This window comes from Dendrobium catenatum, unplaced genomic scaffold (genome assembly GCF_001605985.2).
Source record: "Dendrobium catenatum unplaced genomic scaffold, ASM160598v2 fragScaff_scaffold_370, whole genome shotgun sequence".
Classification (NCBI taxonomy): Eukaryota; Viridiplantae; Streptophyta; class Magnoliopsida; order Asparagales; family Orchidaceae; genus Dendrobium; species Dendrobium catenatum.
The window spans coordinates 2,771,744-2,799,484 of NW_021318832.1; the positions used below are offsets into that span (position 1 = coordinate 2,771,744).

Below are 27,741 nucleotides of genomic sequence, written 5' to 3' on the forward strand. Positions count from 1 at the left end.
GACGATGAACTTTGTCCAAAGACCAACCAGAATGCACTACGCCACCCCTTCGCTCGGTATCGTGGTTCGGTAATGCTGGTACCACGGCTCGGTACCGTTGACGTAGCGCATTATGGTTGGTCTTCATATGGTATTCGACAACCGATCTCCGCACAAAATAATCTCCCGTGTTGGACCGCAGTAGCTTTTTGTAAAGATAATCGTAAAATTGCTATAGAGAAAGCCATTTTTTGAAAGCTATTATAGAAAAGCAGCTTTCATGTACAAATTTATTGAAAGCAATGAACAAACAAAAACTACTATTGCGATCTAAAAAGTAAACAATAAGAAAAATATCCCAAATGAAGCCGAAATCATAGCCAAAACTCTTTAGAATAAGAAGGTTGTATATTTTACAGCTGAATATAAAAACATGACAATCACTTAAAACAGCCAAATTCAAAAGATTTGCAATATTTTTGCTTGCTGAACAATAGCAGAAGACCCTTTGAAAGTCAATACTACCTATCTATAAGGTCTCACCGAGCAAAATATAATACACAATTACTGGTTAAACTAGATAAAAACTAGTTCTTTTTGTGTGTAGATTGCTTGGTTGGTTGAAAGAATTGCCCTCCGAATGGCAATTAGCTCCATGAACGACCTCCGCCCAACCCTCTTCCTCTATCGCGAAAACCTGATGATACTTTGAGATGTCAAATAAAGGGCAAATTATTACTTATGGTCATCGGACGTGGAGATAGATCCAGATATTAATAAAATATTATTTTAAATTAAGCGTATCAAAAATGCAGGTAAAGCGCAGTCAAAGCGCGACTAAAGCGCAGTTAAAGCGCAGACAAAGCGCAGACAACGTGGCAAGTTTTAATTGGATGTTCGGACCTAATAATTTGCCCAAATAAAGAGCCCAAAGGGAATGATTCATTATCAATAAATTATTAGTTCTAGATTCAAATATGAAGGAAGAAAATGAAAATTTTCACATTATTAGTTCGATAGATTCATGATCAATAAACTGCTAGGATTTCACTTCATTTCATTTCCAGTTCATTTAAGGCTTCGTTTGGTATGATTTTGTTACCGTTTCTTAAAGCAATTTTTTCTAGTAAAAAAATAAAAAATTTTGACTAAAAAGCTACTTTAAGAAGTAGTAAGAAAGCTGTCCCAAACAAAAGTGTTGAGAAGGTTTACCTCCAGGTGGGGGAGGGGCACCTCGACCCATGGAAGCCAGTTCAGGGCTGACCTTCTGTCCAGCCTCTTGGAGTATGTTAATGAGATCTTTTGCAAATCTGCAATTGGCTGCTGTGAAAAAAGTGTACGCAGTTCCTTTAGATCCAGCTCTGCCTGTTCTCCCTATACGATGCACATAATCCTCTAAAGATCCAGGAAAATCATAGTTTATTACGTACTTCACATCCTTCACATCTGTCAAAAATATCAGAAAAAATGTAAGAACAAAATGAAAGTCCCATCCAGGATTATAGACATCAGGCATGCACAACCATGGCTTCGTTTGAAACGGTTTTTTTATTGTTTCTTAAAGCTGCTTTTTAATACAACAAAAAGCAGTAAGAAAGCCGTCCCAAATGAAGCCGATATGAAAAAATAATGTATATACCCAAACCACGAGCAGCAACATCAGTAGCAGTCATTATGGGGCTTTTCCCAGCTTTAAACTCTGAGAGCACCCAATCTCTCTCTGCTTGACTCTTATCTCCATGGATTGAAAGAGCAGGCCAACCATCTGTACGTAGCTGTCTTGTTATTTGATCACAACCCTTTTTGGTGTCGAGGAATATCAATATCCGACTTCCGTCCATAATATCCTCCAGTAACTTGACTAATCTGAAAGAAAAAGCGAGCTATGTTAGAAGAGGGAACTGTGGCATTTTAAGGGATGTCCTTAAGGGATGTCCTACTTGTTATATTTCTGACTCTCTGTTACAATCTCTACATGCTGGCGAATTGCATGATTAGCTTTCAAGTCGGCGGAACCGATAATCACCTGTTCATATCGAGCCGATTCTGTCAGATGGGATAGAGATGAACGAACCCACCTGGGAACTGCTTGGCACAAGGCTTACCTTGTATGCATTGTAAAGAAAATGTCTAGAAAGTTGTTCAACTTCTTTGGGCCAAGTGGCACTCCAATAAAGAGTTTGACGGTCAGGGCGGATCTGAAAAAGAGAGAGAGTTAGTAGATGATAAGTTCGAAGAGAAAATAATAAGCTAAAGCAATCGTAATTATGATTTTTAAGCTAACTTTAACACAAAGAACATGTTGAAGGTGTATGTCTAATCAAGATTACATTTGATTAGTTATTTGTTTTAAGGATAAAATAGATCAGGATTTATTCTCTGCGTTACTTTGATCATTTGATATTTATATGAATTTAAGTTATGTACTTATGTCAATTGATATTTATATAAATTTAAGTTACTATTAGATGCTCCTATAAAAAGTCATCAATACCCTCTAATATAAAGAGACATTTGACCTAAGGTTTTTTTAATCTAATGATAGAATGTTGAATGAAATTGGTTTTCTCAAATCTTAGCCACATATCCTTCATCTTATTCTCAATATGCAAAAGAAATCATAATTATAATTTCTAAGCTAAATTTAATCAACTTTAAAGAACATGTTGAATGTGTCAACATGTGTCCGTCTGATCAAGACTACATTTGATTATTTATTTGTTTTAAAAGATAAATTAGAAGAGGATTTATTCTCTGTGTTACTTTAGTCATTTGATATTTATAAAAATTTGAGTTGTCATTAGATGTTCCTGTAAAAACTATTGGATTAGCTCTACATAAGGAGACCTTTGACCTAGGATCTTTTAAATTAATGATTGAACATTGAATAAAATTGGTTTCCTCAAACCTTAGCCTCAGTTTATCGTTCTCATGTCCTTCTTCATCTCATTCTCAATCTCCTTCTCATCCCCCTTCCTCAACTCCATTAAGCACCCATTCCTCTTTTTTTTTTCCTTCCGATGTGTCATTTTGTATCAATTTGATATCAAAATGTTCCCTAGCCATACCTCATTCACCCAGACCAAATACATAGATGGAAACTATCCTTTACCAATAAGGCTTTATGATCCCATTTATATATATGTGTGTACATGCATGCATGTCTGCATACACATATATGAGGCATGATATTGACTATATCATTATAAGTTTAAATTTTTTAAATCTGATTCTAAATTGTATATTATAAGACAAGTTTATTTTCTATCCTATATATTATAAACCCATGATGAATTAACTATCAAGCACTGGGTATTATCTATTCATATAAGTTAGTTATCGCAACCCATTGAGTTCAAAAATAAATTTAGGTAATGGTATATTTAATTGGATGTGGCTCAGATGTTATATAATAGGAGTGGGTACCCTACTCGTTGTCATCCTTAACCAAGTCACATCACCCTTGCACACTTACCATTTATAAGCGTCACATGCACATCGCACTAGCTGTTACCTTGCTACCCCTTAACACTCTAGTTAGATTACCTTAAGCTCACCGCTGCAGTGACACCCCATGAGCCACCCCAATATTTCACACATCCACAATTGGCCCTGCACTGTGACCCTATGCATCTCATCGACTCACAAGATTTCTCTATCTACATAGGCTTCGTTTGGGATGGCTTTCTTTCTGCTTCTTAAAGTAACTTTTTAGTACAAAAATTTTTAATTTTGTACTAGAAAGCTGCTTTAAGAAGTAGAAAGAAAGTCGTCCCAAACAAAGTCATAATTCCACCACTAATGATATCTTTGCACAACCATCTACACAACAAGACACTAACCCCCACCTTTCCTTCAGAAAGTGACAGTTTGCTTAAGTTGTGCACTTTTAGCATTCTATGTATGCCTTACTAACAACTACACATGCCAATCCTGATCATGACTCACTAGCAACTTCTCTTGTAGATTTTCAGTGATACCATGCAGCCCTTACAGAAATCCATCATACTTTATCACTATTCACCAGTCAGCTAATTGGATACAGCTCAGACTATCTCTAATCCTTCCCGGCCACCCTAAACTATTTCACATCCACCTTCCCTTTAGGTGGGAAACCTAAGCTCAAACAATAACCTTTTCACTATCCACAATAAACTCAAAAAACATTTCTGGACTAATTTGATGCTACTAGATAGTATGGAGATTAAGTATTTAATGAGTACCTATGACAAAGGTAGCTTTGTTTGACTCTTCTGTCTATACTCTTTAATTGAAATTTTTAGATTAAATTTATATGGATTGGTCAATCTTGTATCATGCTTAGGAACTATGCTAAAAAAAACGCCATATATTTGAGTTAATTGCAAACAAATCCCTACTTCAATAAAGCTTAAGTGAATTATCTCCACTGCATCATGAGAGTGAGTGATATCGTGAGATTAAATCCTAATTGCTGCAACCGCGTGATATGAACTCATGCTTAATTTAATTTATTAGTATCCTAAAATGTTAGTGGGATAAAGGCTTTCTGTTGTTGTTGTTGTTGTAGTAGTATTCTAACATGTGCATGAATTAAGTTCATATCAATTAAAATTTAAAACTTAAATGAATTTAATTTTTATTATCAACAAAATAATTTGATCTCATCATTCCACTTCAATTGCACATCATATTAGCTGTAACTTTGCATGTATGGCATATAAATTTTATCTAATTACATAATGATAGTTTCATCATATCATCTTTGACCATGGGACTTCACAAAAATCAAAAGAACTTGTGAAACAACATGGGTGATAAAAAAAAATCATAAGATATGTTTATTTAAAAACACAATGTAAATAACCACAAGAGTAAAAATGATACAGGGTGTCATCAGAAACATCATTAGAGACATAATCATCAAGCCTAATTCATGTGTACCTAGGATATTATATGGGTGTTGGGTGTATTTTCCTATATATTTTTTAGTTTATTTTGACCTTTTGTATTATAAATCTTGTCATATTCAGTCATGTGAACTTCTTTGTTAAGTCACTATCATGTTAATCAAGTGTTATACTTGTGCTTTGAGTTGTATAAATGTTGTGTGGTGGAACCCAACCCGATGATATTCCTTCTCCCACATAAGTCATCAATTGAAGAATATTGATCGTATTTTTTACCTTAACCTTACTTGTTGACTTCCACATCACAATTTGGCCATGAAACCTCATCTTGCACCTCGCTTTATCTATCTGACAAGGCATGGCCACCCGGCCATCCCACTCCCTTCCCTTCTCCCTCTTTGCAATATGACAACTCCTTGGATTCATCTCCTCAACATTAAGCATTTGTCTATACAAACTTAACTGGAATTCTACAAAAGTCTCTTCAAACTATACAAATCTTTATTTCTCACTTATTTTCAAGCATGTTTTTCAATTTCCCTTATCAATACTACAGATACTCTTTATGTATCATGGATGGTGCTATCTTCAGTTGAATGAAATTTGGGAATTCTCTTACATTTTTAATATATCCTTATATATTTTTGATTTAAATGGAAGGCTAATTGAGCATGTGGCACAACAACCCTTGCAAGACTTCCAAGGAAAGAGTAAGATGTAAGAATCCTTTTGACCTCAATACAAGTGACGTTGTTAAGTCGACCGTACGCAAAACTCATCCAACGCATATTGACCAAAAACATAAATCACCGAAATGGGTTTCGTTGAAGAAACGGGCAACATAAGGGCATTCGAGAAAGCTGAAATAGCTAAGAACAATACCCATATTGGCTGGGGTTGTTGATAGGAGACAATTATAATTTTGCACGCACGAATCAAGGCGACATCGACTTGCGTGAACAATAACGATGACTTGGTGACAAAGTTGAGGCACATTTGATTAAAAAATGAAAAAAAAAATCCTATAACTAAATACCCCTAAATCTTACTTAAAACCTCATTCTCACCCAACTCGCTCACTCGCGCACGCCAAACTCATGCAAAGCTTGCTCTCCCTCACGACTCCCCTCTCTCCCTCTCGTGAAATTCCCGCCGCCGCCGGCCACTCCTGCCACCCCCAACTCCTAGGAAAACTCTTCTTCTCTTCTTTTCTTCCCTTCTTCTCTTCTTCTCCCTCAAACTTCATTTTTCTACTTTCTTTCTTCTTATTCCTTCCTCCATTTCTTCTTCCCTCTCTTTTTTTCTATTTATCTTCCCCACCTTCTTCTTCTCCTTCCCCACCTTCTTCTTCTCCTTCCTCAAAACCTAACCCTAACCCTGACCCTAAATTTTTAATTTCTCTCCACACACCCTCAAACTACCAAACATCACAAAAAAAAACCTCATTAACACCTACTACACCCTCTAAACCAAAAAGCCCCATCATTCTCCACTTTCTCTCTCTATAACTAGAGAGAAAATTATCTCTCAAGAAAGAGAAAAATTCCATAAACTCTCTCTCTAAACACCTCTCCATCTCAAACACCTCCTCTCACCCTCATTCCCTCGTTTCTCTCTACCAAGAGAAAGAAAATTTCCAAACTTTCTCTCTAAAATTTGAGTGAGATTTTCTCTCTCTATCATCATCCTCACCACTACAACATTCCTACATCACTCCTACCAAAACCCTAATCAAATCCTCATTTCCCTCTCTAGAAAGGTTGCATCCTTCTCTTCTTTCTCTACCCCCCCCATCATTTAACTATATATATAATTAAATAAAATATAAATTTATCAAAGAAAAATACTTGTGCATCACAGGTCTAAAGCACCACCTCGCCTAATCGCATCTCCGTCGCACATCTAAGGTATAACCCTGATCTTAGTTTATATAATACTTTGTTATGCATAAAATAAGTACCCGTAACCTCTTTTCTTAGTAGGCCGAAAAAATTTGTATGCACAAAAATAAATACACATAGCCACTTTTTTTAGCAAGCGAGAAAATTTGTATGCATGAAAATAAGTATCCATCACCTCTTTTTTTAGAACATGAAAAAATTTGTAAACATAAAAATAAGTAAACGTGACCGTTTTTCTTAGTAAGCAAGAAAGATGAAGATTGATGAAATAGAGAACTTTTTCACACCCACAACAAAACTAGAATCACTGCCATCGCTGAGAAGTGCATTGGCATCTAGGAATGCCATACACCGTGCTTATTTGGCCCTAGCTATGTAGTTTTATCATAGTTGCATTTCATTCAATAATTTAAATTCATCGTTCGCACAAAAGACTGTTGATGTTATTGTTGTTATTGGACCAGATTACAAGTTTCTCTTTTATTATAGATTGAGAGCGAATCTGTTATAAGATTATAAACAGAAATGCAAGCTATTAATTGAATTATATAGAAGAATATGGAAAGAAACTAGTTGCACATTGATGGTTGATAGTTGGATGCATACCAGGAGTAGAATGTTGATACATTTTCTTGTTATTGTCCACAGGGAGTGTCATTTTTTAAATTTGTTGATGCATCTGATATTACCAAAGATGCTACAACTTTGTGTTCATTAAATATTGAAGTTGTTGAATGGGTTGATCCAAAAAATATTGTACATTTGGTGACAGATAATATGGCAAATTACAATAATGCTAGAGAATTTTTGCATTAAACATTTGATAATATTTATTTGTCACAATGTACGGCACATTGCATAAAACTCATTCTCAAATATATTGGTGACATACCTCATATTATGAAATTTGCAAGAAAAACTTTAAAGATTATAATTTTTATTTATAATCAACTTTTATTTTGGCATAGTTAAAAAAAAAATTGTAAGACCTGAGGCAACCAGATTTGCAACGACATTCATTACATTAAGAATTGTGGATGAGCACAAACATGATTGCAAGCATTTATCACCAGTAAGTAATACACTAACTCAAAGTCATCTAAAACAATGAGGCAGCATCTATTATTCCAAACACAGGGTTTGAAATGATTGTTTAGTGATTTCTAAATTATTAGGGCCTCCGATCAAGTTGTTACGAATTGTTGATGGTAATGAAAAATTTCTCTTTGATACCTCTATGATGACATGTACAAAGCTAGAAAAATTATAAAGGGCAAGTTCAAAAACATAAAAAGAATGTATAAACCCTACACTAGTATAATAAAGAGAATATGGAATAATCAACTAAGACAAGGTATATATTCAGTAAATTATTTCCTCAACCCTCATTTCCAATACGAAAGAGAAAATTACTGCAACAAATCAGAAGTTCTACAAGGTTTAGTCAAATTGATTGAAAATAAAGAGATATGTCCTAAACTATCATTGACAATTAATGAGGCGAGAATTTTTTGTGATAACTTAGAAGAGTATTGAAAAGTCAATTCAATTAACAATGTAAAAGGAAATGCAATCTGGTAAGTTAGCGAAAACTTAAGCATGTATTTTAATATTTATTGGACTCTGATGCATTTGTTTACATCAATCACATATGAATAAACTAATATTTGTTAAATTATAGATGAATGATAGAAGATGTTGAAACTCTAATGCTCCAAATCAACAGAGATTATTATTAGAATTTTTAGTTAAACATCATCTTCATTAAGATGTGAAAGGAACTAGAGCATGTTTGAGCATATTCATACTAAAAGACGAAAGCATCTTGAGCATCAAATGGCTAAATGATATTGTATATGTTCGGTACAACCTCAATTTGAGAAATAGATATTATCTTCAAGTATATTTAAACAACTTTTTTAATAATGATGTGCAATATATTTATCATTTTTCATATTAATTTCACAAGCTCCACCTTACAAAAAAGATTTATGATCATTTGGACAACACAAGTATTGAAATACTTGACTTTTTGGATACTTGAAGATGAGCCGGTTCCAAAACTTAATTTAAAAGACTTGGAGAAGGAAATTTATAAATAGGATTCAATTTTCCTACTACTGAAAAACCAAACATAACTTCTACTAGGTCACCTCCAAGTATGTTGCAAGTGGATTTAATTATATCATTTGGGTGTAATCTAAACAAAGACTTATTATTTCACATTCATAGTTTGCAGATAAATATGACTTAGATAATATAAGTGATGGAGTTAAAATACTTGGATATAAGGATTTCGCTGCATTTGAGGTGGAAGATTTCGGTGAAGAAGGATTTTGAAGGCCTATCATTTGATGATACAACTTTAGAAGATGATTATTATATTCACTTAGAATTTTCTAAGTATTTTATGTGTAAACCAATTAGAACAATTGAATGAGAACTATTACTTCTTATATCCATATATTATGAATTTGTTATTTCATTGTCTTCAAAAAATTTATAGTATACATGCAATTTGCTTATTATACTTCACTTTATATTACTTGTATTACATATCACTTAATTGATATTCGTTTCATTTTCTTCATTTCATTTTTACAGTTTCACCAGCTAGAGAAAGAGAATTGAAGATTTCATTAAAAAATAAGAAGTGCTTACGAAGAACAGGTCAGTAATGAGAAACTTCATTTCTCAATTTAAAAAAAAATATATTCATTCATGTTTTATGCTTCATGATTATTTATTTTGTTTAATTTTATCACATTTTTATATGATTATGTCATTATTATGTAAATTCTATTATATTTAAATAAAGTTAATAGTTATTACATCATCTAATTCGACCTAGATTCGACCCCGGTAGAACCATCAAATCATGAACCTCTCCTTCCGATTCATTATCCAATCCGAATTTCACAACCTTGGTTTAAAAGATAAATGTATCACTCCTTGGAGCTTATTCCTTGATATTTGTTTTTATGTTTTAATTGTTAAAAATATATTATAGATTGTCCTATTTATTCACAGTATGTCACATTGTCATTTTGAGATGATGAGATAGTAGATTTTACCATTTTACTTATAGCAAATTCACATAACATTTATGTATATCATTTTATCTGTTTAAAAATAATTATTGCTTATATAAATTATGAACTAAATTGATATGTAACAAATTTTGATCATAATAATAATAAAAAACTCATTATGAACCATTAATATAATATAAATTTATATAAAATATTCTTGTGCATGATGAATATATTATTGATAAAATCTTTTTTGAAAATTGGCTAGCCAAACCAACAGATCCACCAATTGAAGACTTTTTTGAGAAATCATTGAATTTTCATGGATTGATTTCAACCTATTCTAATTTTAGGGTGTTAAAATAAATTGATTATATATACACACACACAAATATAAAAAGAATGATATATGATTGATAAGTCATTGATGAAAGTATTAGTATAATATACTTGTAACTAGATGTTTTCGCATTTGAATATGATGATCATTGATTTGCTAGATAACTATTTATGAACTCTGTCATGTGATAAGAACTACTAAATGATTCTCATATTTAAAAATATTACATTTTATACATTATTTAATATCCATTTATACCCTATGACTTACCATTTATGCTTTACTAGGTGAATTTCATCTACTAAGTTATTTTCTTGTAAACTCACTCATGTTACTTTATAATTGTCAGATGATTAGTTGTGCATAATCTAGATGAGCTTCTAGGCTCTTGCTTCATGTACATCATTATAAGGTAATTAACTTTTAAGAGTTATTTAGCTGATATAATAATATAATTAAATATCATTTATCTCTAATGAATAAACTAGTAAGTGTTATTAGATTTAAAAGCTCTGATGATTTTATTGGTGAATAAAATTTATTGAAATCATATGTTTAAGTTTCAACTTGCACTCTACTACTAGGTTTTTGTGATTTCCTTCCAAGCCCAATGGTGGAGACTAAGAAAAGATAAACATAACAAAAGTTTATTCGTGGAGGCCGATTTCAATTATCCCTGCTTCACTCTCACAAATTCTAGACGCCGCCACGATTAGTATACTTTAGATTAATCATTACTTTTCTTACAATTGCAAGGCTAGAAGTTTTGGATCGATGAACATAATCACTCATAGGAATCATAATTTTCATTGGTTGAATCCTTAAGTTGCTAAGTAAATACATCGATAAAATATTTATTTCCCCTTAACATATCCTAAGAAACTTTTGTGAGCATTTGGGTTTTGTGCAAAGTGCATTAGTTAGGATCCTAAATGATATTTGGTATTAGATCAAAAATTAATACATTGTCTTTGATGACAGCTCTTCATATTTTGGTTATATCTTTATTGTCTAAGATCCAAATTTTACTTATAAGTAGTCAACTTAGATTAACTCGATGAAGCCTATAACTTTCTTGTTGAACACTTTCTAGGTTTTACGCCATCTAGACCTTCAAAGCGCCAAAACCCGAGAACACTAACAAAATTCAAACTTCAAACCCAATTATCATGATATTTTCAAGATAGCTACTTGCATTGGACACCCTTATCAAGCTTGTAGCAATAATTGTGAGGATGGTATCGCTCATTTGCAAGAGCAAATGGAGGATCTCACCTCTTGGTCCAACAATCCGCTCAAGAGTTTAGGCCTAGTTTGAAAACATAGAAAATTGCATATGAGGATATCACCTCATTAATAAGAGCACACATTTTAGATATCTTGGATCTATTGTTCAGAGTAAAGGTGAAATAAATGGGGATATTATCAACAGAATTCAAGTTGGATGGTTGAAATGGAGGCATGCATCGGGCTTATTGTGCGATAGAAAAGTCCCCCTCAAACTTAAGGAAAAATACTATAAGATGGTGGTGGTCACATCTGCAATGTTTTATGGGGTCGAATATTGGCCATTAAAAGAGAAGCATAATAGTAAGTTAAGTGTTGCAGAGATAACGATGCTTAGGTGGATGAGTGGCTTTACCCTTATAGATAGGATACAAAATGAGCATATACGTGAAAAGGTTGGAGTAGCTCTAGTGGAAGATAAGATTAGAGAGAGTTGCTTTAGATGGTTTGGTCACATTAAATGGAGGCCTTCCGATGACCCGATTAGAAAAGTTGAGGTATTAGATTTGATTTAAGTTAAGAAAGGTAGAAGTTGACCTAAAAAGGCTTGGTTAAAAAACATTATAAATGATCTTTCTTTATTAGATTTAAATGAGAATTTGACTTTTGACATGACACAATGGCGAAAAAGGATTCATGTAGCCGACCCCACGTAGTGGGACAAAGGCTTGATGATGTTCTTGTTGTTGTATTAACATTTAATATTTATATTTTTTATTTATGTCTTTATGATGATGAATTAAGTAAATATATTATGTTAATCATTTTTACGAATTATTTGTAATTTTATAAGTTTTTTAATTTTCTATTTTGAAGCTTGCACCTCGATCCACCTCGAGACTTACGCCTCAACCTCACCCAGGCTAAACACCTTGATTCCAACTTTGAATTTTTAAACCTTGGTGAAGAACCACATTTTGTACCTCTTTATTATAAAGTTTCTAACCTTATATTTTGATAACATATTAATATTTAGCCAAACAGATAATCAAATATCATTTGTGATGGTTCTATTGGGTAACTCACTAAGAAAAGCAATCTATTCCCTTAAAGAAATGTCATCCATGACTCCAGTGATTTTATGAGGAATTTTCATCTCTTGTGACAAGGTCTCTATTGATCCCTATAAATTCAAGGCCAACTCAAGAATGGCCTATCCTAATCATTGGTTGCAATGTTCATAGTTTCCATTGGTTAGTCACCTTTTACTATAGTTTCAACTATGGATTTAATATTACAATGAACCCAATCACCCATGCTTGAAGAATGATGAATTATATTAGACAAAGGAAACATTTGAAGCCTTCCCTAAATTCTAATAATTATTAGCAAGTTCACTAATGCTGAGATTACCCTATCTCATAAGAATTATTAGCAAGTTCACTAATGTTAAGATTAACCTATTTATCCTATGATGCTTTCGACAATCATATTTATAGGTGTCCTCAAAGAGGAGGGTCACACAATCACATTAGTAAGAAAATAAAGTATTACAACATTATTTAACATAATATTATAAATTCTAATTCATCATAAAAGCCATTTAAATTGGCATCACTATCTACTATCTTGAGAGTTCATATTTTACTATGATCATGAAATTCAAGTGTTTAAAGTTAATTGGTTTGACAAAGTCAACCAATTACCCAAATTGCCAAGTCTTGTCAAATCTATGAATCCTTGACTTCCAAGTCTCTGACCCTCAGTATGGATTTTCAAATATGAGATTGATATATCTGTAAAGGAACTCATATGAAATCATTAAAACTTCTCTCAGATATTGTCTTATTAAGGAGTCGCGCTTGGGTGAAGTATCTAGTCACTTTGGTCATGATGAAATTGCCTGGAGTAAAGATGAGTCCTTTTGGCCTAGACTCCAGAAGGGTGTTGTGTGAATTGTCGCACAATGATACATTTGTTTAGTAGCAAAAGCAGGCAAAGAATGCAATTGGTCTATACACTCTGCCGATTCTTCATAGGCCTTGGGAAGATCTAAATATATATTTCATTCTAGAATTATCATGCACACCTCAAAAAATGCAGCTCCATCCTAGTAGTCATTGATTAATTCTCCAAAATGGTATATTTTATTCCATGCTAAAAGACCTTTGATGTACCACAAGTTGCTTCACTTTCTTTAAGAAGGCTGTACATCTCAGTTATTTACCCAAAATCATCATCTCAGAATGAGATGTTCAATTTATGAGTTACTTCTAGACGATCCTTTGAAAGAAGTTAGGAACCAAACTCCTATTTCCCATGATTTATCACCTACATATGGACAGTCAAACCAAGGTTGTGAATGGATGTCTAGGTATCCTGCTTAGATGCTAGGTCACTGAGAGCAATCCAATTGGTATTCAGTTCTTTCCACTATCGAGTTTGTTGATAATAGCTCTCTATTAATAAGTAAACTCGTATGAGCCAATTTTCACATCATGATAGCATACAAACCAAGAAACCCCATTTAACTCATTGCACTTCTAGCTGCATACAAGTCCAGTGATTTTGCATATGCATTTGCATTAATTCCCCATGAACTTCATGAAGAAATTTGAAGAAAGCTTATAAGGTATGAAAAAGATAAAATGGATTTTAATTCACAACAATAAAATATTGCCTTCAATGAGGAAGGCATGGTATTTGTAAATGTTATACAAAGAGATTTTTCACGAGCATTCTCAAAACATTAAATAAAGCACATGAAAATTTATAAGGAAAAAGAATGAAAATGCCTACCAAGTATAAATTCATATGGATGTTGGCACTTTTTTAATATTCATGGAATTAACATTATATTGTTGGCAAAACACGTATGCAATTGTTCCATTTACTAACAATTATGACTCTCATGTTCATACTAGCACATCCACTCTATCAATGTCAACATTGCTACCACCACCGACACTTAGCCTGAGATCTCATCGACCCAATCAAATTTTAGACGAATAGATCATACCTACTTCAAACTAGTCAGTTTGAAGATCCCTGTTTGCGGGCAAGGAATCACCCATGGAGGATTCATGACTCAAGAGGAGTTGCACCAGCTGTCTAAAACTGCTACAGGAGTATTTGGATCTTCATTCATTGGAGTTGAATTCTCAAAGCTAGGGAGTACTAATGCAAGGCATCATCAGACATCATCAAAGACAGTCATTGAGTCTAGTTAATGTGTACCAAAGAGATTGCATGATTTATTTTATTTTATTGCATTATTTTTAATTTCTTCTAACCCTTGTGCGATATAAGTCATGTGTCCTGTTGAGACGTGAATTTGCTGGACCACTACGGTGTTATTCATTTGTTGCATTGTGTCTTGAGCCTTTCATGTAACAAAATAAGAAGACCAAATACTATTAAAATCCACTTTACAATGATGTTGTTGAGGATATTGTTAAATGCCTCAATCTAGCCAAGCCAATACTTAAGATCATTTTAGGTAATTCTTAAAATATTGGGATTCAAGAGATACAGTAGGTATTACGTTTCTCAAATCCCCTTTCCAAAGAAATTATAATACAAAGGATGTTAATACTATAAGCTCATTTTTAATGACAATCTAAAAGAAGACTCCCCATTATTAAATGACGTTATAATTAAACCTCAACTTGAATGAATTAAATGTAAAACTGAACATAAATGTGCATTAGTGCATCACCTGAACAATTGAATTTTCTTGAGAATCAAAACTAGATTCCAAATTTGAGATTAATCATCGCATACTTGCTAACGTTGTTTGTTGCCTATTCCTTCTAAAAGTTCTCCAACTCCCGAGAATGTATTTTTTACGATTTCTCATCTAAATGATAACCAACACATGATTTTGTATTTGACTATATGTTATCAGACATAACACAATAGAGAGAAACATATGAAGAATGTAGAGTTAAAAAAACATATTTATGGATTTTATATTGATGACTTGTATTATTTGTATTATGCATCATGTGTTTATGTTATTGTATTATTTGTAGCTCATTCACATGAGTTATTTGTAAATATTGCAAAAAGAAATGTCAAACATAATGAAGACTTTATAGCTGGGGATATGATCACTCTAAACTTGAGGGTAATAATGATGAAAATTATGTTTAGTTTACATCTATCATGTGTGTTTTTTGCAGCGTACTTGCAAAAAATTATCTACCGCATCACGCATCATTAAATCTATATTATTTTTTAAAAATTTAGTACATGTTGCATTTGTAAATGCTTTAACTTTCAATGTGAATGTTAATCATATTTTCTATTTTAAAGTCCATTGACTTGCAAAAAAACTTTCGAGGAATCAAAAGTTTCCTACAGATTTTTTTCTTTTTTTTTGTTAAAGTCCTACAGCTATATCTACAAGTGAAGTACACCATTCCTACTAACAGAGCCAGTTTGTTCTCCCCCCACTAGCAACACCAATTCCACTATCCCCATTAGATTATTATTTGGTAACTTGCGACAAGTTGTAACGTAACTGTCCTGACCCTTTGAATGAATATCTTCAATATAATTGTCTAAAGGATGGTTCTGCATACTCTATGAGAGTTAATGGCATATTGTTTGATAAGGACTACGATTGCTTAGTCATATTAGTACTTCATTAGTTATTTGTTTTAAAGGAAGTTGATAAAGGATAAATTTGACTAGGATTTCTCTAAAATTATTTGCCAATTGGTATTTGTGTCATTTTGAATTGTTATTACTTGTAAGGCTCTCCTGTAAAAAGTTAAGGACTCCCTCTATAAAGGAGATCTTTGACTTAAGATTTTCATAATTAATGAAAGCATATTAAATAAAATATTAATTCCTCAAACCCTAGTTAGCAATTCTGCTTTCTTTTTCTCTCTTCCTCTACTTCTCAATCTCCTCTTTCTTCCACTTAAGTCCCTTCTTTCAACACCCAATCATCGCATCTTTTTTTCTTCTATTGTGCCTTTTTCATCTCATGTCCCTCATATTTTTGACAAAGGATAAGTATAATATTACAAGAAAACTCTTCATGAGCATATTAAGACCAACATGCTTGATTATCATCATCATTAAAAGCCTTATCACAACTATTGAGAGCCAAATTTATGAGTATCCTCATTATTCACACTTTTTTATTGAGTTTTAACTAAAATTTAAACATATCCTTCACAAATCATTTTGAACAATGTCTATCCATATTATCTAAGATCTACCCATTTTTCTTCATAAACACTAATTGTACCCCATTTAATGGATGTATTTTGTAGTCTTCACCAAATATGTCACTACCACATAACCATCAAAGTCTATTTCAATTGTAGTATCTTAAATATATGTTATTACACTCACTAGTCTAATATACTATTTCCAAGATTTTCCCTCCCCATTTTTCTTCTCATCCATCTTCATATATTCATTTCTATCAACCCTAATTTAGTTGTCAACAAACTAAAACTAGAATTCATACAAAAGAACTAGCCTAATTAGACTTCCAAAAACTTTTTCTTTAAATTTCCATGATATCATCTAATAGCAATAATACTCCTAAGGCACATATTTATTTAAGCAATATCATATGCAAGCATCTGAATAACCAATATAAAAATAGATAGAGTCAGCATTCATATAAGATGTGATCTTATTGTAATTGAAAACCCATCGGTCACTTCATAACTACTTCAGTGCATCATTATACTTATGTTTAATAATTTTCAACATACACTCGGTACATGCCTTTCTTCCTTAATGCACGCCAAATAAATACTTATAACACTCAATCATATGCCTACTCAAAATCAATAAAAATTATCTAATGATCCTTTCTCTACTCAATATAAATTTCCATTGATAGTCTTAACACAATAAATACTTTCATAATAGATCTTCCTAGCATAAAATCAAATTGATTATCAAGAACACTAACTTTTTAAGTCAATGTTAAATTACTCTCTCATAGCTTAATCATATGACTTCTAAGTTTCATTCATATATAATTAGCATAATATTGAACATCTTCTTTACTCATAAATATTGGTACCAAAATGCTTCTTCTTGAATCTTTAGGCGTCCTCTTAGCCTTCAAAATTCCATTAAACAAAATTGCAAACCCACCATACTCTCAAAAATTCAAAAGTTATCTCTCCTTACCCAAAATTTTACCTTTAAGCATATTCTAAAAGTTGACTATACATTATTTTTTTAAAGAATCTATAATACATATATCCTTACTTTGTTTGTTCGTTATGCACATACAAAAAATAATTTCTTACATAGAACTCTCAATCAATGCTCAAATTAGCATTTTCAGATTTCCATAATGTCTTCATGTTTAACTAAGATCTTATTATCTCCACTATAATACAGATAACTTGATTTTTTTTTTTTTTTTGATATATTATCTCTTATCTGAGCTATTTTATACAACTCCTTTTATCTTTGCTTGGAAGCAAGCATATTAGATAAATTATAAGAAATTGTAGGTTTACTCCGCTCACCACCTTTTGCTATAAAATTTCCAAGTCTTTATAATAATTATAAGCCTCAATAGTATTTAACTTTTGTTTCCTCAATAGTATTTAACTTTTGTTTCTATGTAAAAATCCATTTGTTTCCTTTTACAAGTTTTTGATACACCTAACTAAACCAAGTCTCCTTGAAAACATAAGCTCAGTTTCTAGAACAACAACAACAACAATATCAAGCATTTATCCACTGTGGGGTCGGCTACATAATCCTTTTTCTCTATTGTCATGTAAATAGTAAATTCTCGTTTAAATCTAATAAAGAAATATCATTTCTAATATGTTCTAACCAAGTCTTTTTAGGTCTACCTCTACCTTTCTTAATATAAATCAAATCTAATACCTCTACTTTCCTAACCTGATCATCAAAAGCTCAGTTTCTAGAATCTCCTGAAACTTATCCAAAAATATTTTTTAATAGAATTAGCATCTTTTCCCACATCAAGATTGGTTATTCTAAAAATTTCCAACCAACCTCTCTTAGCATCCTAACTCAGATTAATAATTTGGCATATTTCACATTCCACCATCATATATTAGGCAATTATTTCTTTCAATCAATTTCTTTATTCTCCAAAGATAACACTTTAGGTTGGGCTGTCAAACTATCTCTTGAAATCACCTAACAATCTTTGCATATATCACTTCCCTTCTAATTAAAAAAAAAGTATATTTGTATATCGTAATTCTACTTATAAAAGTAATTAAGTGCTCTTCTAACTTTTTAATGCATGTTTTTTTTTTTTTGCAAGAATACATGTTGGTATGAAATCAAATATAATTTCCATCACATTTTTATTTCACATACACACAATTAGGAAAAGAATCAGCCATTCTTTTGAGAGTGGGCAAACTTATTATATAAACAATTAAATATACATAATTGTATTAAACTTAATTTAAATCAAAATCTTATATTTCATAATAATCAATGAATTGAACAATGCTTACAAGCTTCTCAACCATTTTTATATGTTTTTTTATAATATTACATTATTACTCTCACCATATATGCTTTTAATTAAAAATTAAATTAATGAAATATAAAAAAATTCATTGAAGCTCTAATCTTTAAATGAAGATCTAAATGTTAACTATAATTACTTATTATCCAACCGGTGGTTATCTTCCCCACTTGATTTACTATTTCTTTAGTATGTAAAGAGAGAAAAAATGAAGATAAGCAAATGTAAGAAAAGCTGACTGGAGCCAAACGAAATTGGGAAAGAAGTCAACAACATTCTTCTCTGCCATTACAATTTCTCTTCTCTTTGGTCTTTTTCTATACTCTTCTTAGAGTCGTGGGACCATCTAGGTTAGTTTTTCCACGTCGCCACTTCTTCATTTCTGCTTTGGCATTATGCGAAGTAGACTTTCAAAAGAGTCACTCAAGATAGCTTCTTCACGTCCTACGATAGCATTGTTCCTTTTATCAAAAATCAAGATGGGAGCTCACCACGAATGTTACGATCTTTCTCCCCATTCGTGCTCTTCTTCATCTAAATCCTATAAGTTCCTAGAACTATAGCATTTATTAAATCTAAGAATTAAGGGGGAAAAAAAAGGAACAATATTTAAGTTTTTCGTAGGATTTAAATTTGCAATTTCTTTCTATTTAGCAGAATTTGGACTAAATAATGCTTAAATCTTGCATCCAATTAGCCCCTAAATTGGGACAAAAGATGATTTTAGGGGGCAAAGTTCCCAAAACAGTTCTTATTTATTAAGATTATAATTTTGAGGGTTTCCCACCCTCAACTAAGTGTGGTTCCACCTCCGCACACAATGAATCCTATCACAAATAAGTCCAATTAAGTCACCCCTATGTATACACACACACACATTAAGAGGCAATTTGGTTGCAAATATTTAGAATACATAAGTACTTCAAATATAGTATAAATTAAATAAAATGAGGTTTGAGTGCTCAAAATTGCTTTGTTAGTTGTAAAATCAATTCTATAAATCTTTTTTTTTTGTGTTTGGTTGGATGTAAGAAGAATCTAATTTTTATAATAATATATTATTTTAAATGTATTTTTTGCACTAATATATATTTTTAAACCCTTTTTTATAAATGAATCTAAGGCACAACAACAAGAATGGGTTCAGTGAATATGTCTGATGCAGGGACACTACCAAAGGCAATGCAAGGAAGGCAGACTAGTTGGATTTAAGGATGAGGGAGACAACGGACATGTGTATGCCAAGGACAAGGTCATATGGTCAACAGATGCGAGGATGACTTCATGAAGGATGAGGTCCATATGCTAAATTTGAAATTCACCTAATTTGGTTGAATTTCAAATTCATAAAAAAATGAACTTTTGGCGGTCTTATAAATTACTTTGTAGTTGTTTTACTTCATAAAAAACACCTGAGAACTCAAATCTCATGTATTTAGATTATTATGCACTCTTAATACCTCAAATCAAACAACACTTAAGCATGCGTTCAAGTAGTCCATACAAATTCTCTAAAAATAGATTTTTAAATTTAGTTTTAATCTAACTACATCACTCTCAAATCAAATTATGCATACAAACATAATATAATTATTACTATTTATAGCAAACAATAAAACAACAAATTCCAAAATAGCCCTTCCTAAATCAGCCCCTAAATAAGCCCCCAAATCAGCCCTCTCTAATTAAGAAATATCTCCTAATTAATCTCCTCCAATTCAACCCCCAAATCTGCCCTTTTTAATTAGGAAATATCTCCAAATTAATATCCTTCAAATCAGCCCCTTTTAATTAAAAAACATCTCCTAATTAATCCCTTCCTTAATTCCTCTTCTCACATATATAATGATAGGTTTAATGGACCCCACAAGGGGGGCTGAATTGCCCTCTCCTGTATCACTAAGCCCCTGATTTCTTTCCCTTTTATTCTCCTATATTTTCAAATTCCAAGAAGCACCAAAGCAACTCCTCCTTAGGCCTAAAAGATAATAATCTTCCCGTTGCCATCCCTTCTTTGAGCTCAAAGAAAATAGATGAGAAAGTCATTGTGCCAAGAATTTGTTTCCTCTTTTTTTCTTTCCTTGCGTAATCTTAACCCCTTATACTTCTTAATTTCGCCAAAGCATGTCTTTGTAAACCGGCATACAAGAAAGTAGTCCTCAATTCTCAACAATGATATCAATTATCCAAAGCTCCCACGACAGCAACAATCCCTCCCTCTACTCCCTTCACTAAAGGAATTAAGACTGGCACCAGCCTTTTTAACATCTACAAACCATAAAGAAAATATGCTGCTGACGCAAATCCTTGGTTGCTGCAGCCACCAAAACCAAAACAGAGCGCATCATGAAAAATGAAGTCCCTGGTCCTTTCTTACTCTCTAGTTTAGTTTCTGCTAAGGTGGACGGAGGATTAGGCATTTCATCCAGCCAAACAGGATTCAGTTTCCAAGTCTGGAGAGGTGCTCTAATAGCCTCTCCCATTTAGTTGCACTGAAAATGAGATCTTTATAGAAAATATTTAATACTTAAGAAAAAACAATGGTCCAGGTATCGATAACAATCACCTATCTTTGATATCCTAAATTCTGCAATAAATTTCAACAGTCAGGTAACGCTTGCCAGTTTAAAACATCATGCAGAGCATGTCTCAAAAAGAATATTCTAATCTAGAAGATTTAAAAAAAGTTCAAAATTTTGCTTCACATAAAAAGGACTACTCTTGTATAACAGCAAAGAGTAAATCAAGAGATTATTAAATTCGTGTAAGAAAACTTGAAAAAAAAAAAAACAAGTATTAAGAAAAGATGGAGCTAAGTTGTTGTATTGTAAGTAAATAATATATGTATGAATTTGAAAATTTAATCAAAATCTTAAATTAGACATTCAAAAAACCCAATTTAACGCAACACAATAAGACAACTATGTACAACAACAACAACAACAAGCCTTTATCCCACTGTGGGATCGGCTAAAAGAATCATTTTTCTCTATTATGTCCTATAAACAATCAAATTCTCATCTAAATCTTAAAAAAAAATCATTTTTAATGCTTTCTAACCAAATCTTTTTAGGTCTATCTCAACATTCCTTAACATTGGTGTGATCTAATACATCTACTATCCTAACAGGATCATCAGAAGGCCGACATTTTATGCGACCAAACCATCTAGGCAACTCTCTTTAATCTTATTTGGCATTAGAGCTAGTCTAACATTTTTACATATATGCTCGTTTTGCATTCAGCCTCTAAGTGTAAAACCACTCATCAACCTGAGCATCCTCATCACTGCAACACTCAACTTAATTTTATGCTTTCTCTTAATGGCCAACATTTTGCATCATAAAGCATTGCATGTCCACTATCATCTTATAAATTTTTCCCTCAATTTTGAGGTGCACTATTATATCACAAAATATACTCGATGCATTCCTCCAGTTCAACCATTCGATTTGAATTCTACTAATAATATCTTCATCTATTTCACCATCACTTTAATTAATAGTCCTGAGATATCTAAAACGTGCACTCTTTCTAATGACTTGATCACCCAATGTCACAATCTCACTACTAGATCTATTACTATTAAAATTACACTCATTGTATTTGATTTTAGGTATGTTCAAAGGAAAAACCTGGAGACTCTAATATTGACCTCCATAATTCAAGTTTTTCATCAACTCCCTTTCTAGTATTATTAACAAAAGAATATCATCAGCAAAAAGTAGACACCAATGCACATCCTCTTGCAAATGTCTAGTAAAATATCCATAAATAAAGAAAAAATATATGGGTCTAAAGTTGATTCTTAATGTAATCCAATTGAAATAGGAAAATACTTGGTCAAACCACCTTGTGTTTGAACAAGTAACAGCTTCTACATACATATCATTAATGACTTAAATATAAGCATTATTAACTCCTTTCTTTACTAGAACTCTCAAGAGCCTTCTCTTAGAACTCTATCATACTCTTTTTTTTCTTAAATCAATAAATATCATATGTAGATCCTCCATACTCTCTATCTTCTACATCACACCTCTCCACAAAAGTATAGCTTCCATAGAAACAAAAATTTGTATAAAGCAAAAAAAAATGATCATTTCAAAATACAAAAAAGGGGCAGTTCTAAGTTATAGGTCACATCTAAATTCAATCATATGAAACAAAAGTAATCGTAGCAAGTTGGAAGTAAAACACAACAAAACTTCAACAAAGAAATATATACCTGAGAGACAATCTTCCTGATCTGTGGTTCAAATCCCATATCCAACATACGATCTGCCTCATCCAGCACAAGGTATGTCACCCTCCGTAAGTTAGTATGATGTGACTCTAACATATCAATCAACCGGCCAGGTGTGGCAATTACAATTTCAACACCTGAATCAAAAATAAACAACAAATATATTCATCAATGATTATGCACTTTTGAAGTTTCATCGATTTAAGCATATGTAATGCAATGTGGAATATTTGCGAATATCTAAAGGGTGTGATTTTATAATCATGTCCAGCCCATCTTGAAATAAAACTAAAATTCCATACATTTACCAAAATCTTGGTTAATTACAAAACTAATTGCCTACATCACTCAACAAAATTCCACCCAAGTATTTAAATTCAAAACAAGACACCAATGCAATTTTTTTTTTATTTTTGTTAAATTTTCAATGATTTCATTGTGGCGTGCACAAAGATATGGGTTGGCTAGTTGCTTTTGCTGCGATAGGTGGTAGTTATGTACTTATGTTAACATGGTAGATTCAATTGCACATGCATAAATCTTCGTGCAAAGAGAACCTTGTTAATAAATGTTTCACATCAGCACATAGTTTCAACCAATTGACAGGCCTAAACGTATAATTAACGTATCAAAGCATCAAAATTTTATGTTGCATACCTTTTTGGAGATCTCGAACCTGAGGGCCCTTGGGAACACCACCATATATGCAAGTATTTTTTATCTTTGATGATGCTCCAAATTTAGTTGCCTCTTGTTGTATCTGAACAGCAAGTTCACGAGTGGGAGCCAAGACCAAGACAATTGGACCATCACCAAGTGCTGTAATAAAAAAACATAGATTCAATGAAATCTCCTGACCAATAAAATCAAACCAAAACATTTTAACAAAAATTGCTCAACTTTCCCAACCTAAAATTGGTTGAGCATTCACATGAATAATGGCAGGCAATAGATAAGCCAATGTCTTTCCCGATCCTGTTTCAGCAATACCAATAAGGTCACGACCCTTCATGGCCATTGGCCATCCTTGTGCTTGAATGGGTGTAGGTTCAACAAACCCAGCTTTAGCAATTTCTTGCATAACATAATCTGAAAAGAATATGCCAATGGCATACCCAAACTGTAAGTTACAATTTAATAAAGGCAGAAGATAATTAAATAGAAAAAACAAAATTAGATAAGTTTCGATATATTTTTCCAATGAGATCAACATCTTTGTAAAAAGCATCAAAACAATAAGGTATTTATATGATTAGCATTCCATAATGGTGTTGAATTCAATGATCACGCTCATTGAAAAACTTCAAAAAAAAAAAAAAAAAAGAGGACAGCAAAATGAATACTCATGTGGATGAGAAATCAAGGAGAGATTGCATTAAAGAAAACGAATACTCATCCGTCTATATTGTATATGTTGTATATATATTATACATCAGACTTCATTAAGTAACATTTTAACTAGTTTTTGCAGGTTCAAAATCAGTAGTTTGGAAAATCTACATGATTGGTTAACAAAGTTTCCATGAAATCTTTTCTTCTTCTAATTCTCTCCCTCTATAATTCTAGAGGGAAGAAACTCTATGTATATATATTCCATCAAAACCTAGATTCAGCCCATAAACAAGCCATTCCTCCTTTTTATACCCCAAGGCCCAAGTCAATATTTTGCTCGTCTCATCTCCCTCATCAGTCAAACTCCCCTCCACTTAGTGTCACCTTCTTGATCTCTTTGGAGGAACCGCCTCTACCAGTGATTCATGAGTCCTATCTTGGAAGAAGAGATCAAACTTCTTCCCTGTCGCCATCTGACCTTCATCTACTCATCATTGGCATTTATCTAAAGCCAGAAATTGGTCAGCTCCACCAATCTATCATTCACAATCATAAGATTTGCCTCAAACAAACGTTGGACTGCATATGTACCGTTCCAGGTAGTATGTTCACCACCTACCACCCATATCCAGGCCAAATCTTATTGGTAGCCCAAATACTTCAATGGCTTCCTGACATTAATGAACTCTCCGGCAACTCACTTGGACCTTACACTCCAACCATTGGCATTTTGGTAATGGAAAACCATGCTATGACACTAGTAGTCAAATTGTATTGTAAGTCAACCCATGTGTTTTTGCTTCTAAATAGCTTTTCAGTTGTCATTATTAGGCACGTCCCTTTATTGGCAAGGTAGGTGCATCACAGCTTAATTGCAAGTGTGTGCCATATTTTTTTTCTCATGCTTCCAATTTCTATAATGACTTAAGTATCACAAAGTGGTGCTAAATTTGAACATTCAAGACCTAGGAGTCCCCCCTCCAGTGCAATGAACAATTTTGCATATAATTCCACATATTTCACACACGGTAGATTAAAGGCATGAAATCCACCACAAATATGCATCACTTGATTTCTTCCTAATTGAATAACTTACTATTTAGTATCACTTTTTGCATCCAATGGAAATACAAACTGCGTACACCATGAACTTTCTAAGATAGATGCACCGCTAGATTTCCTTTTAAATCGACTGGTTTACGAATCATTGTTCCTTTTTTTAGCACTGGAAATGCAAAACACAAAACGTCTATGAGGACATTTTCTTCTAATAATTCTCTCAACTTATCTTGGCATCTTGCTAAGCTCTCATCACAATGCAAATCATATATCCATTATACTTTCACTAAAATATGTGAAAGCACAATCGCATGACTGTCTAACAGGTATACGCATATATACATGACAATATAGGTCATTGTAAAATTAATAAAACTTCCATCCAAAACGTAGAGAGATAAAAGAAGGTAATAACGGTGGGAAAAAGGTATCCAAAGAAAGAGAAAATTGTACTAACTAGAACAGAGCCAAAACAAATCTCACAAATCGTTTCTTAATAACCATCCTCTTCTGCCCCCATTTCCCAAGCTAAACAAATCGAACTGTTAATTATTATGAGTGCAGAACACAACAAAGCGTATAAATCAGTTTAGGTCGAAGTTGGGCTGCTCGGGAAAAAAAAAAACTCGGATGTAAAAATGCTCCAACAGTAAATAAATTCATGCGTACCAGGAAAACCAATATCACGGAATTCCCTAATGGGCCTCGGAACATCCCGGCCCTCCACCGTAATCTCCCGCTTACGACGATACTCCTCCACGTCAGCCTCGGTCATCGAAGACACTGAAGGAGACTCTTTATAGAAGTTCTTCTCGAACGGCACCAAGCCATCCAAATCCGCCAATCCTTCAGTCTCCTTGACGCTGGAGGACTTATAGCTCTTTCCATAGCTAGAAAGGCCTCCGTCACTATAGCCCACATCGCTGAAAACATGGAAAGAAATGCAGATAAGAAGACGATCTTAACGAGTTCAGCAGCGGATCAACAATAGGCCGTTAGGGTTACCTTCTCCGGTCGCGGTAGGAGGTGGGGTCGCCGGCTCGGCCGTCGTAGCGGCTCATGACGGTCACTACTTCGCCGGCCTGAGGGAGGGAAAAAGGCGCCGCCTGCGTTTAGTGTAGTTATTTGGAGAAGGGGTTAGCCTCCTGGAAGTAGAAAGAAGGGCGTGTGGGAATTGGAAACAGGGAAGAACCCCATAGATCAGAAGGCTGTGATCAGATTTACGCGGACGATGAATGAAATAGGAGCCGTTGGATGCAACCGGTCCGGTCCCTGCGGCCTACTGTACTAGACAAACCGTATACTAGAGTTAGGGATCGAGAATTGGAGATTTCAGATTTTATTTGTAATATTTTATATATAATTTGTTTAGAATATTGGCAATTGATTTGTTAATTGTAATTCATATTTTATTTTTATTTATTTGTGTAATATTTTGTGATGTAGAATTTAAAATATCTAAGTGTCAAATATAAAATCAAATTCTAGAACTAGGTTAGCAAATACAATAAATATTTTTTAAATGAAATTTTGATTTCTTATAAGCAAATACTCACTAGGAAAAAATGTGTAATTCTTATAATCCATGAATTTATTAATTAGTATTGAAATGAAATTATTATATAATTTGATAAATATGCATTCAAATATAGACTCAAAATTCATAATAGATATTCAAACACTTTTTAAAGGTACTTATGTAACAATATATATATATTGTAAGACTAAACCTTTTTACGTGGAAAATTTAAAAAGGGAAAAAATAACAGGGCTAGGCTGAGGCTAGCCCGAATTAAAAATTCACTATCTATACAAGAATATAAGAATCATTCATTCCTTATAGTTGAAGAAAAATATTACTAGTTAAAAATAAATTTCTAATTTCTCTTATGAGATTAATAGAAGTCAAGCGTCCATAGATAGATAATTAACACTCAACATCATTGCTTGATTTTCTCAAATTAAATTATATAAAGTAGGTGTCCACAAACGGACAGTTATACACAACAGCACTGTTATATCTTGTCAGAATTCTAGAGATAGTGGCAATTTATTGATAGTCATCATTTGTGGTGATGGTGGTTGTCGATGGCAATAATTGGTGGTGGTCGTTGACTGTGGTAACTGGAAAATACAATAGAGCTCTCGAATTTTCTCATTTCTTCCCCCTCTCATATGAAAAATATGGTTCTATTCATAAACTTTTTAAGACGAGCATTTTGGTAATTT

The 27,741-nt window shown here is 32.8% G+C and overlaps 1 protein-coding gene across 2 annotated transcripts; it reads right to left on the bottom strand.

The window, feature by feature from the left end:
- Positions 1–342: 342 nt before the first annotated feature.
- On the bottom strand, positions 343–26,697 carry LOC110105299 (DEAD-box ATP-dependent RNA helicase 20). 2 transcript variants are annotated; one of them, XM_028693809.1, is made up of 10 exons: positions 26,518–26,697; positions 26,182–26,435; positions 24,031–24,210; positions 23,779–23,940; positions 23,104–23,258; positions 2,085–2,177; positions 1,920–2,005; positions 1,619–1,845; positions 1,192–1,425; positions 343–685 (listed from the first exon to the last, which is right to left on the bottom strand). In XM_028693809.1, the coding sequence occupies exons 1-10, from the start codon at positions 26,571–26,573 to the stop codon at positions 627–629; spliced, it is 1,506 nt and encodes a 501-aa protein (XP_028549642.1). In that variant the 5' UTR covers positions 26,574–26,697; the 3' UTR covers positions 343–626. The 2 variants fall into 2 exon arrangements, with proteins under 2 accessions (XP_028549642.1, XP_020690402.1); XM_020834743.2 differs by having other exon boundaries at positions 343–676; positions 26,518–26,696.
- Between the last annotated feature and the right edge of the window lie 1,044 nt (positions 26,698–27,741).